Genomic DNA, 13,001 nt, shown 5'->3' on the forward strand with positions numbered 1-13,001 from the left:
TGCTCAATTCCTTTCTGTAGTCTTTAATTGTATGCTTCTTTAGTGTTTATTATACATATTCTAATATTTATGTTTACTTAGTAAAATTGCTGAGTATGGCTTGTAATTTGATTTATGTATGCTACATTTGGGTTTCCCTTCAGTAATCGTTACCGGCTCATAAAAAGTTAGGTTTTTTGTTTCCAAAATTGAAGCTTTTACAAAATTGATCGAATTAGAAAGCAAGCGGGCAACAACCTGCAACCCTAGCCTCTGAATCGGTCAGACTGTGTTTGGTTGAATTGGTCAGATGTAGAGAGCATTTCGTTCACTAAAAATACACCTTTTAGTGGTTTATAGAGCCTCTTAACAGGTATGTTTTAGAAACATGATGAACGATTTAGAGGCTGCCTCTTAATCGGTCATGCCTCTTAATGATTCAGCACAAGATTGCCAAACAACCCTAAGTCGTTTAAAAATTATATTCATAGATCTTGAGGTCATAGCATTACTATGATGTTTGAAATGTTATAGTTATGATTTTCTAGTCATGTAAAATTGTGTTTTTATTAGTGTAAATCTGCAAGAAACCGAGGGTGTGGGCTGGTAATTTTTTTGTTTATAAAGTCTTTTTTAATCTGTACTAGTATGATTTTGGTTTTTTAATCATTTTGTGTTGCCAGTGGTTTACTGCTATTAATTTTGCTACTTTTTTTGTTTTGTTAATGTTTATGCTATGTAGATACTACACTTTACTTTTGTCACGTTTCTGTTACTTCTATAGTTTTTCTCATCATTTTGTGTTACAAGTAGTTTACTGCTATTATTTTTGGTATCTTTTGTTTTCTTGATGTTTATGTTTATGTTTATGTTATCTGGATATTATACTTACATTTTCTTTTGTAATCTGTTACTACTGTAGTTTTCTCTTCATTTTGCGCTGCAAGTAGTTTACTGCTATTTTTGGTACCTTTTGTTTTGTTGATGTTTATGTTATCTAGATACTATACTCCACGCTTTATTTTGTTATTATTTGTTCGTACTATAGTTTTCTCACCATTTTGTTTTACCAGTAGTTTACTGCTAAAAATATATTTTTTTTACTAATTGTTATATGATACTAGTATAGTTTTCTCTTCATTTTGTTACCGTAGAGCCGATCCTACCATACGATGGGATTATACCGGAAATGCTTGTTTGTTCACTTGTTATGACAATCCTTTTTTAATTATTTTGGTTATTGTTATTATACTTTACAGAAAAAATGGAGGATGATTATATGGATCAAAGCTCAGGAGGAGACACTGACGGAAGTGATTCCGAAGTCGAGGAATATGTGGAAGAATCTTATGAACAACTAAAAGGCGGAAAGCACCGAGTCAAGTTATCTGAAGAAACCTTCACTTGCCCATTTTGCCCCAACAAAAAAAAACAAGATTATAAATACAAGGATCTTCTTCAGCATGCTACAATGGTGGGAAAAAGTGACTCGAAAAAGAGAAATCCAAAAGACAAAGCAAACCATCTTGCTTTAGTCAAGTTTCTTGAAAAAGACATAGCCCAAACCTCGGGTCCATCAAAGCCCATAGACGAAATTGACCGCCTTGCTGACCATGATGGTGATGAGATGTTTGTATGGCCATGGAAGGGTATAGTTGTAAATCTCCCAATCGAGCTTAAAGACGGGCGATACGTAGGTAAAAGCGGGTCAAACATGAGGGACCAGTTGACCGCGAGGGGGTTTAATCCCACGCGCGTTGTTCCGCTGTGGAACTTTCGTGGTCACTCCGGATCCGCGATTGTTGAGTTTAACAAAGGGTGGGAAGGGTTTAACAACGCCATGTCATTTGAGAAGGCTTATGAAGCGGATCATCACGGTAAGCGGGATTGGAAGGTTGTCAAGGATCATAAATCTGAAATTTACGGTTGGGTAGCACGTGCTGATGATTACCAAGCTCTTAATATTATTGGCGAGCATCTTCGCAAGATTGGCGATCTTAGAACCGTTTCTGATATTATGGCGGAAGAAGACCGAAAGGCGAACTCGCTCGTGTCGAATTTGGCAAGTGTGATTGAAGTGAAGAAACGACATTTTGAAGAAATGGAGAGTAAATTTATTGAGACCGAAAGTTCGCTAAGCAAGTTAATTGCTGAAAAAGATTTGCTTCATCAATCTTATAATGAAGGTTGCGTTTTTGTTCTTAAAGATTATGCATAGGCCTGCAAGGCTGTAAATGATCTGTACGTTTGGGGAATAATTCGTGAACCGTCGGCGGGAAGTTCGTTTATGTTCGTAAACGAACTGACATGAAAAGAAAAACGAACATGAACACATGTTTCATTTGTTCACTTATGTTCGTGAACGTTTCCTCATTTAAATTCATTTATGTCCGACAGTTTACGTTTTCTTAAGTTTATTAATATATTCATTTGAACCTTTTTGGCTCGTCACAACTTAGTCTAGTTTTAATAACCAGGCCCAGCATTTGCATTTCACGTTATATTTAACTGGTTTCAGCTCAGTTATGTTGTTCAATTATGTTAGTTCGTGAATTGTTTGTTTATATTGTTAACAAACAAACATAAACGAACACAAACATGCTCATTTTATTAACGGGCGAACGTGAGTCATAAAACTATTTTTGTTTGATTGTTCTTGTTCGATTGCTTGTTTGGTTAAAGTTAAACGAACGAACACAAACATGCCTTGTTCGTGTGCGTCCGTTTTGTTTACAGGTCATTTATGCAGTTATATTATTAGTCACTGTTTAGTATTTACTAAACTGTTTTTAACTATTTGTTTATCAGATCTCAAGAAAATCCAGGTCGGCGCACGCGAGCATTTTCAAAAGATCTTTAACGATCATGAAAAGATTAAATTACGGCTGGTAAATGAAAAGAAGGAGCTCGAGCTTCGTGGGCAAGAGCTGGAAAAACGTGAGGTTTACAATGAAAACGAAAGGAAAAAGGTTTCTGAAGAGATGGAACAGGTGTTTTTTAAAATGCTATTTTATTAACCATCTCTTTAATTTTGTTAACTTTGGCTAGTTTTATTTTTATGTCAGAATGCTGCAAGAAACAGTTTGCTTCAAAGGGCATCTAATGAACAAAAGAAAGCTGATGAAAGTGTCATGAAACTTGCTGAAGATCAAAAAGTTCGCGTTTTAACTTAGTTTCTTCTTTTAAAAAAAGATCATGTTTCGTGTTGCGGATCTATGATTATGATTATTATTATTATCCACCGCAGAGGGAAAAGGAAGAACTTCACAAGAAAATTATTTTACTCGAGAAGCAACTAGATGCAAAGCAAGCAGTCGAGCTTGAAATAGAGCGTTTGAGGGGCCAATTAAATGTTATGAAGCACATGGGAGATGATGATTTGGAAGTTATGAAGAAAGTAGAAGACATACACAAAAACCTGAGGGAAAAAGAGGAAGAGCTTGATGATTTAGAAAGCTTAAATCAGACTCTTGTTGTTCAAGAACGCAAAAGCAATGACGAGCTGCAAGATGCACGCAAAGAATTAATCGATGCAAGTGTTTTATAATCATTAATCACTTTTTTTTCCGTTATGTTAATCATCAATCACTTAACCATTGTATTTAACCTAGGAAGTCAATAATAATAATATGTTATGCGTGTAGGGGTTGAAGGATCTATCAAGTGCGCATATTGGTGTGAAGAGAATGGGGGAGCTTGAGAATAAACCCTTTTTAGACGCTATGAAAAGGAAGTACGGTGAGATAGACGCGGAGGACCGCTCCTCAGAAATGCGTTCGTTGTGGGAAGAATATCTCAGAGATCCGAACTGGCATCCGTTTAAAATTGTAACAGTGAACAGGAAATCAAAGGTGCGTGTGGTTATCGGTTAACAAATATGTTGGAATTAGATCAGTTCTTGAAACTTGTGGATAAAAGTTTGATGTTATGGTACAGGGGATTATTGATGAAAACGATGAGAAGCTGAAAGGTTTAAAGCGCGACATGGGTGAAGAAGTGTATAACGCTGTGACAACTGCTTTGATCGAGATTAATGATTATAATCCGAGTGGAATGTACATAACCACCGAGCTGTGGAATTTTACGGAAGGGAGGAAAGCTAGCTTGCAGGAGGGGGTTTCGTATCTTTTGAAGATGTGGGATGCTCAGAGGGATGCTCAGAAGCGCAGGCGAGTCGTGTGACAGATCGTTTAGTTATGTGTTAATAATTGTTGGTGGCTAAATGTTTGTTGCATTTGGTCATGGGTTTATGGATTGCACTGTTTTAAGACTATGTTTTATGTAAAATAAGTTAAAACTGGTAGAAATGAATGTGTGGCACCCAGTCCTTGCTTTAACCAGTTTTATTTATTTATTTTTTTTTGTCATTATTTTTTTTATTTTTATTATGACCATGTGATGGCTTATTTCATGCTTAATAGTATGATGGCATGATATATATATATATATATATATATATAGGGTAAGGATCTTAAGAGAACCATTGGCAAATTGAGAACTTTGGGAACCATTTTGGACCACTAAAAAAACTCTCTAAAAAGATATTAAACAATTATAAAACAAACAAAACCGAAAATTTTAAAAAAGTAAAAGAACCAAAATTCTTATATTTCATTCCGGTTTCATTAAGGAAAAAAAACCGAATTTTTTTTTTCTTTTTAATTCGCATTATACCTATACACATATGTATACTTTCATTTAATCTCTAGTTACGTAATATGCACATATGTAGATTATCATTTACCTTAAATTATACATATGTGTATAGGAAAAAACATGTGTGTACATATTATACATATATGTATAATAAAAAAAACCGATTTTTTTTTAATTCGTATTATACCTATACACATATGTATTCTTTCATTTAATTTTTAGTTATGTAATGTACACATATGTACATTAGCATTTATCTTAAATTATACATGTGTATAGAAAAAAAACATGTGTGTACATATATGTACATATTATACATATATGTATATGTATAATTTAGCTAAACCGAGAATTTTTTTTTTAGAAATCAGAATGATAAATAAGAACTCTGGTTTTTTTACTTTTTTTATTTTTGAGTTTTTTTTTTGTTTTATGATTTTTTTTATTTTTGGGTTTTTTTGTGGTCCAAAATGGTTCTCATAGTTCTCAATTCTCAAAAAGTTCTCACATGATCCTGATCCTATATATATATATATACGCTAGGAGGTGTGCCCTCGCGTTGCGGCGGGGACACAACGAAAATTTTGTATGGCAGCGGTTTAGTTTGTTACGGTACCTTTATATTTTACTATACAAAATTTATATTTTCCTTGCAGATTGTATTTTGACATGGTATATCAAACCAGATTTTTCTAACATAAAACAAATTACATGTTTTTTAAAATTAAGCAGTTAACATTTTTTTGGTGTATATAATAATTCATTCGATTGGGAAATACGACAAATGTATGATTTCAAAATTGAGTACATCATTCTTTAGCTTGGATATAACACATTTTAACAAAATAAGTTAAATGTATGATTTGTGTGCATGCCTTCAGTGTAAGGTAGAACAAACTCCATCCAAATCGATGAAGAATGTTGGCATTGCCAACAATACACCTCAGTTAAGTTTTTCAAGCCAATCTCCTTTCTCATCTCCCTAACAGCATTTATAATTTACCTCGCTAAACCAATTATAAAATGTTGCCGCATCATCAGTCGACTGACCATCTCCGTATCTACACAACAAAGCATCATACAAAATTCAGTTATTTGTAATCAACAACCTGCTACAGATATGTTTTAAAAAGACCAGTTTTGACTTGAACCAAATCAATACCTTTTTAAATAATACTTGACCGAATCCAGATCGATGCCTAAATGAACCATTTTTATCGGAACAAAATTGATACCTTTTTAAAATAACCCGAACAAAAGTGATACCATTATAAAATGGCTCGTTTTGACATGAACAAAACCGATACCATTTTAAAATGACCCATTTTTACACGAACCAAACCGATACCTTTTTAAAATAAATGGCCGATTTTGACCTGAACCAAACTGGTATCTTTTTAAAACGACCCGTTTTGACCCAAACCAAATGGACACCTTTCTAAAATGACCCATTTTACATAAACCGTTTTCATCGGAACCAAATTACACTTACACTGCAAACTCTCATGTACCAATGCAAGTTTTATACAAGTTTTGGTTGAAGATGACCAAAATAATTAATTCATAACAAACTTAGAAATTTAGGTGCTGAATTAAATAGTTAGTAACGGTTTGTTGCTAATTATTGTAATTTGAGCTAATTTTATCAATTTCAAAGATTAGTAACAGTAGATTATGAAACTTCAACCAACATAGCTAGATGAAATTGTCAAGAATTGTAGAAAAATGATTTGAAATCATTAAATGGATTAGAGAGTTTATATGGTGGTATTACAAGGAAATTGTGTTTGAATCTTTAATTAGACAAATGGTAAACAAAGAGTTGTGCTGATTAAAGTTAATCCTAAAATGATCATGCGTAGTTGTAGAAATATGTGTAAAGTATTGGGTATGCATTGGTGTGTGATCTTAGGAACAGGGCAGGAGTTAACATATTTAGTTACTTACAGAGAGTGGAATCAGGAAGATAAGGAGTAACATACTAAATACCGTTCACCAAGGAAAAAAACCAACCACTTCGACTAATTTCCATATATTTCCTGTCAAACATTAAGCTGAAATTCAACAACAATCAAAATTTTCTTAGGGAAGCGACTCAATACATGTTAAATCTGATTACTAAAGCATCCAAACAACAAATGTTTAACAACAGCCCACCAACCATCAATGGTGACCAAGGAAAAAGTCAGCGAACCATGAAGTCAACTCATACTAAAATCAATTTTGATCCTAGAAAAGTCAAACCTAACAAAAATGTCAAACTCGACAATAAGGTCTTTCTTGACCAGACAGCCGAGTAATCATCATACTTTTAAATACACCAAAAATAATGCTGGAATTATTTAACCCCCTTTTGAGCAAGTTGACCATTTTGCCCATGGCTTTCGTTCTCATCAAAACACATCTTTTAAGCCTTGTAATTCTAATCTGATTAAACCATTTTGCCCATGGCTTCCCTTCTCATCAAAACACATCTTTTAATCCTTGCGATTCTAATCTGTTTTTTTTTTCCTAAAACTACTATTTTCATCCCACTCTATTTTGGCTAAAACCTGTTTTGGCACAAACTAAACTGTTTTTTTAAATGACCCGTTTTGCCGCCGAAGCCATTTTTCTTAAAACCCATATTGACCTAAACTTTAAATTAACTTAATTAGTATCTTTTTATTTATAATAAATAAGTTAACATAGGTGACAACCATATCAGCATATATAGTATTTTGGTCAGTTTCATGATTTTACTTTCCTTTTGTTTGTTGTTTCATTGCTTTCATAACTTTCGTGGACTTGAAAGTTAAAATGCACCTGAACCAAAAGATCCATCTTAAAAATGTCATAAATGAGGTTCTTTGTTAAACTTTTCATTTTTTTTAAATATTTACCATACGGGTGTTCTTCGTTTTTCTTTCGGGTGCAAATCATCGCCCGCATATCGATCCAAATTATTTGAATATTTGTATGTTGGAGGGAAATATATCTTCCCTCCACTCCATCCTTTAAACACGCGTCCCCTTCTTTGTTCTATCCGAAGCTGTAATCACATAAACCCGGTTGGTTAAAAATAGTCTGTTTTGGCCCAAACTCATTTTGCTTAATCCTGTTCTGAACTGAACAAAAAATGATATCGGTTTGACCCAAACTCATTTTGCTTATACCCGTTCAGAACTGAACAAAAAATGATATCGGTTTGACCCAAACTCATTTTCCTTATAATCTGTTCTGACCCCAAACCAAAATTGATACTATACTAACCAAATTCTTTTGAACTAAATTCACTTTTCTTATAACCAGTCCCGACCAGAACCCGTTTGACCCGCTACCGGGCTCGACCCGACCAGCCCGCTCTATCCTACTATTATAAGTATTAGAGAGTCATAATTATATGAATTCATGGATGAATATGCAGAAAATAAAATTAAGTTTCAAGACTTGCCTGATCTTTTTCCAATAAAGCCCTCCAATTTTGCATCTTGACAAGGGCCTTTGCAGCTCGATACGAGAGGGCAATCTGGTAATTTAAATCTCCAAGCCATATGATTCGACTGCACGCATTCTCATAAATTACATGCTAGATATTGATCGATTAAGAGAGAAAAGAAGAATTAGACAAAAATATAAAGCTTAAAAAAAATAAAGCATCCCACAAAAAAACATATTAGATACCTATTGTCTCTAATATCATCAAAAAGTTATCAAGAATCCAATTATGTTGATAAATAATTCAAACATTGATAATAATAACACGTATAGGCGTGACGAACCTGACAATAACAAAATGGAATCGTTGGGCGCACCATCATAGTTGACAAACCTAAATAACAAAAATCAAACATTTGTTGATGGAAATCAATCAAAATCCTTTACAATGAGAAAAAATGCAGATAAACAAGGCCGAAACCTTACGCCATTAACGAAAGTGTGGTGGAGCTTCCCTGGATTGTTGATGCACGCTTTGATTCCTCACAAGTCGATGAACACCATTCAATTCATAGACAGTTAAGAAGGTTTAATTAATAGGGTAACTGCTCAAATAATATAAACACTATACCTTGTTCTTGATGCCGGAGTTATTGACGTTAATGGCCGGAAAAAGCAATAGCACTGGTGGCCGTCTCCTTCGATACACTGACTAACCTTTCTTTCATCTTATAGCACTTCTTCCGATAACCGATCCTTAATCATTGAAGATAACCCCAATTGAATCCCCCTTCTGTTTTCAACTGAAACGGAGATGATGGATCAGAAAATGATGACCAATTGAAACCACAATTTAATGAATAGGGCAATTAATTCGATGAAGGTAATATGAAACGGATCATTAATATCACTGATTGATTGTAGAATCCTTTTGCAAGGGAGGACAATAAATTCTAGCGTCTGAAGAAGGAGAGAGAAGAGAGAAGGTTGAAGGTGAACAGTTGCCTATTTGTTTTATAAGATAATATATTATAATATATAATTTGAACAAATTTTTTGGTCCAATTCCGGTTGGACGAACATATAGTTTTAATAGGTTTAACAGTTTGTGACTAATCCATATGCATTAACTAAAAAAACGGACCGTACATTTTACGTTCTACAAATTCGGTAGTCTAGAAAATTTATAGACCGTGTAGTCTAGAAACGAAAGTAATTTTTCTAGTATTTTTATATTCGTTTAATGAAACCAGAAGTGAAAGATTTATTTTAGTAATTTAAATAGATATTAAAGTATTGCAAATGTTCAGCTACGGATGTGTGGATTGGGATGTTCAAAAACGGAGGTGAATCATGTGACCGATCGCTTAACTATGTGTTAATGATCGTAGGTGGCTGAGTTTTAAGAATACTTCATTGCACTGTTTTAAGGCCGTTTGTTTTCTGTTCAATAAAAAAATTGGTTCATGGTTATAACACTTATACATGACTAGATATTCCAAAGAGTTACATAAAGGACGGCTCAGCTTACAGGACCTGTTTCAAGTTCCAAACTCAACAACCAAATAGAGAATCGTACCATTGGATTTCGAACACGATGACTTGATTCGGTTTGGATGTTTGGTTAGGTGGCAATCATTTATGAACATGGTGTTAAATACCAATCCATCATTTAAAGTTTAAACACAACCAAAAAAACTAAACCAAAGCAAAATAGATAATTGCATTCTCATCATTGATAATAATGATAGATGATAAAAAAACGAAAGCTCGGGCCGTCACGAGTCGAGACTCGTCTTCAGCTCCTATTAAGCATTTCTCAAATGTCAAAAATACCCCTCAAACAAACCTCTCAATCACACACTACTAAACTTGGTCCTATCTCTTTCTTTTGACTTTCTTCTCTCAAAGTCAAAAGTCAAAACCTGATTTCAAATTAAAATGACACCTAAACCTAGCACACCAAAATCTTTATTATAGTGTAATGACTATTAGTAAGATCAAAACCTTAAGTTCCAACTTAATCCCCTTCAATAATCAAGAGAGGTTAAACTCGGAAATTTTTCCCGATAAAGGTTTGACCAAAGTTCCAGTTAGCGGGGACAATGTTCCATGAGGTGGAGGTGCGACGATCACTTCCCCTAACTCTAAATGAAAGTGACTGGCCAACTAGCACAACATTTGACTGCCAGTTTTGACCCCAGTTACGGCTAAGGCTCATCCATTCAGTCCTTGAACCTTTCACCCATGCTTGTGTTATGTCCCCGGCTCCAGCGACATTGGTGATGAGAACCAAGTTGAAGTAACGGAATCCGTTGATGGTGAATCTAATCCCGCCTTGTTTTCGGCATGGGACCCTATGTAAGCAAAATGATTTGTAAGTTTAGTTCTACAAGGGTAAATTTGGAAATTAAAGAATAGTGAGACCAAAAAGAGTCAAAGCCCACTATGTCTATTTTTAGATGTGAAACTTGGAAACTTGGTTTCAGTTTTTGAGTTCAAACATCAAAACTGCTTTTCGGTCTTAGAAACCTTTCTGTTTCAGTTTTTCAATTTCAAATATGAGTTTGGTTGGTTGTGGGTAGATCTTTGGTTTTACGTCTGAGCTTAAAAGTTCGAGACCAAAAAAGATTACCCGAGATGATATTGGCCTGTTGGGTCAAAATCTTTACCCAAAAGGTTATTTATACATTTGGGCCGAAAGTTTGGCCCAAATGAGTTTGGACCATAAAACCATTAACAATTAACAACCATTGTAGGAAAGTTCAGTGTGGTTCGATTCCACGGTTTAGTCTGGTTTTTGTGCGGATAGTGTCGTTTTCGTATGGTACGGTTTCAGTGCGGCTCAGTTTTGGAATCATGCATAATCAAAAGTAAACTATAATTTTCTTTTTCTTTTTCGAAGAAAAAAAAAAAGAAAACCCAACTGTCAGATATTGGTTTAAGACGTTATTTCTGTTTGGTTTTATTGGTTATTTAAATTTAAATTTTCATTCTGTTAGGTTAATCGTGTAGTCTAATAAAAGTTCTATTTGTAGTATTTTATATCATGTAAAGAAACTAGAAGTAAAATAACAACTCCAGTAATTTAAATAGATGTTAGAAAACGACTCACCGGCGGTAAGAGACGGGAACAATTCCGGCACGGTATTGGGCAATCTTGAGAAACATAGGCATGGCAAGATCAAAATGGGTTCGAGGCGGGTTGCACCACCCGCCATTATCACTCGGCTGAGCAAAATTAGGTGGACAGAAATTTGTGGCCGTTATGAAAATAGACGGGCTGCCGGGATGACACCACTGTGGGTCATTCACACACTTTATCTCGAAACACGCACCGCAGCTCTGCCCGTTGTTGAACAGAGCCGTGCTGAGTGCCGCGGTGTTGACGCCGTAGCCCTGGCTGTATAAATTTCCATAGCCGCATGCTCCTCCTGTAACACAAACCAAAATATTAGTAGTGTCAAGGAGGCGTTTGACATTCCTTATTAAAACACGTAACTTTTTAATAAGTTAATAAGTTACAAAAGTGTAATTTATTAATTTTTTTCTGTCGCACCAAAAGCAAACCCAAACACTTTATTACTTTTCAAAAAGTAAATTAGTTATAAGTTTATGAAAATAAGCAATCCAAAACACCGACTTGTTGGCTTTGTTAGTTAGTTGTAACTACATGTGTTTTAGGGATTAAAATTTCTAGTTCTGGGTTTTTTAGGCTTGAAAATTTTAAATAGACACCCATATATCCAAATTTGTCATGGTTTTATCGGGTTTCGAGTATTTTACAAAAAGAATTAGAAAGATTTTTTTTAAGTAAAATGTAAAAAATTAAAACAACATAATTATCTTCACTTGCAAAGGTAAATAGCATATAATAAATCAACATAACTCAAAAACGTATAGTGTAAGCAAGTACGATTTAAAAGAAAAAAATAAGTACAGAATCTGTTTCTTATTTTAACTCGAGTTTTTAGAATAAATAAATAATTCACACATGTATTTCGCAGGGTTTTAACTTTCAGAAGCGCTGCTCCTAAAAAAACTTTTTCTATCAGGGGCACACAACTTAACCATTTGTGTCTAACGGTTAGTTAGTTAGTTAGTTGTAATATATTAAAACGCAAATGGTTTATTAGTTAGTTAGTTGTAGCATATTAAAATATAAATGATGACTCACCCATAGTCCCAGAGCCGTCGCTACCGCCATAGAAGGTGGCGTGGGCACTCTCCCACTGCCCGCCGGTGTAAACTCCGTGAATCCGAGCGCTGACTGCGGTCAAAAGTGCACAAAGAATTACAACATAGCCAACGCCCTTAACCGCCATTCTCACACAAGAAGAAGTTGGAAGTTGAAAGTGTGAAGTGTGAAGAGAATGAAATGTGAACGGCTACTTATAGTGGCAAATGAAGTGACAAAAGAAAAGGAGTTTAGGAATCTTGGTTCTCAAAGTATTTTGATTTTGTTCCAACTACGTATCTCACAACATAATCTTTTTTTCTTTTTATCTACTCAATCTATATATCATGTCGAATCATCATACTTTATAATGATACTAATTTTAAATTACGGAGTTATAAAGAAACAAATACATGTGGTTATTCTGTTTCTGGTTTAAAATCTGTTATGTATATAAATGTAACATTTAGATCACTCTAGTTATGTATAAAGTGTCTTTGTATAAATTGAGATAAATGTTCTATATAGAAATAACTGAAATTTAAGTTAAAGTCTCAAAAATTTATGAATTTTTTTTCTTTCAAAAATTGATTATGCATTAAGTGTGAACTGATGTTTCAGAGACTCTTGTAAAATCAGTTATGTTTTTTTCTGGTAACATCCGTTCTAATATAGCAACTAATTATCAAGCCTTTTTTAAACCATCTACTTAAATGGAAATATGTACCAATTCTTCAATTTAATACTTACGTATGATAATTTATATAGTCTT

General features: G+C 34.2%; 2 protein-coding genes across 2 annotated transcripts; one reads left to right on the plus strand and one right to left on the minus strand.

Moving 5' to 3' along the window:
- The first annotated feature begins 1,214 nt into the window (after positions 1-1,214).
- On the plus strand, positions 1,215-4,246 carry LOC143530832 (protein INVOLVED IN DE NOVO 2-like). Its single transcript, XM_077026263.1, has 6 exons — positions 1,215-2,165; positions 2,788-2,969; positions 3,045-3,134; positions 3,227-3,511; positions 3,624-3,830; positions 3,916-4,246. The coding sequence occupies exons 1-6, from the start codon at positions 1,244-1,246 to the stop codon at positions 4,159-4,161; spliced, it is 1,932 nt and encodes a 643-aa protein (XP_076882378.1). The 5' UTR covers positions 1,215-1,243; the 3' UTR covers positions 4,162-4,246.
- Positions 4,247-9,874: 5,628 nt separating this feature from the next.
- Positions 9,875-12,458, minus strand: LOC143530800 (expansin-A4-like). The gene is made up of 3 exons (XM_077026236.1): positions 12,230-12,458; positions 11,168-11,486; positions 9,875-10,409 (listed from the first exon to the last, which is right to left on the minus strand). Exons 1-3 carry the CDS (start codon positions 12,375-12,377, stop codon positions 10,100-10,102), a joined length of 777 nt encoding a protein of 258 aa, XP_076882351.1. The 5' UTR covers positions 12,378-12,458; the 3' UTR covers positions 9,875-10,099.
- Between the last annotated feature and the right edge of the window lie 543 nt (positions 12,459-13,001).

The sequence above is a fragment of the Bidens hawaiensis genome, unplaced genomic scaffold (genome assembly GCF_021521415.1).
Source record: "Bidens hawaiensis isolate Kalapana, Puna unplaced genomic scaffold, B.hawaiensis_p1.1 tig00009039_1, whole genome shotgun sequence".
Classification (NCBI taxonomy): Eukaryota; Viridiplantae; Streptophyta; class Magnoliopsida; order Asterales; family Asteraceae; genus Bidens; species Bidens hawaiensis.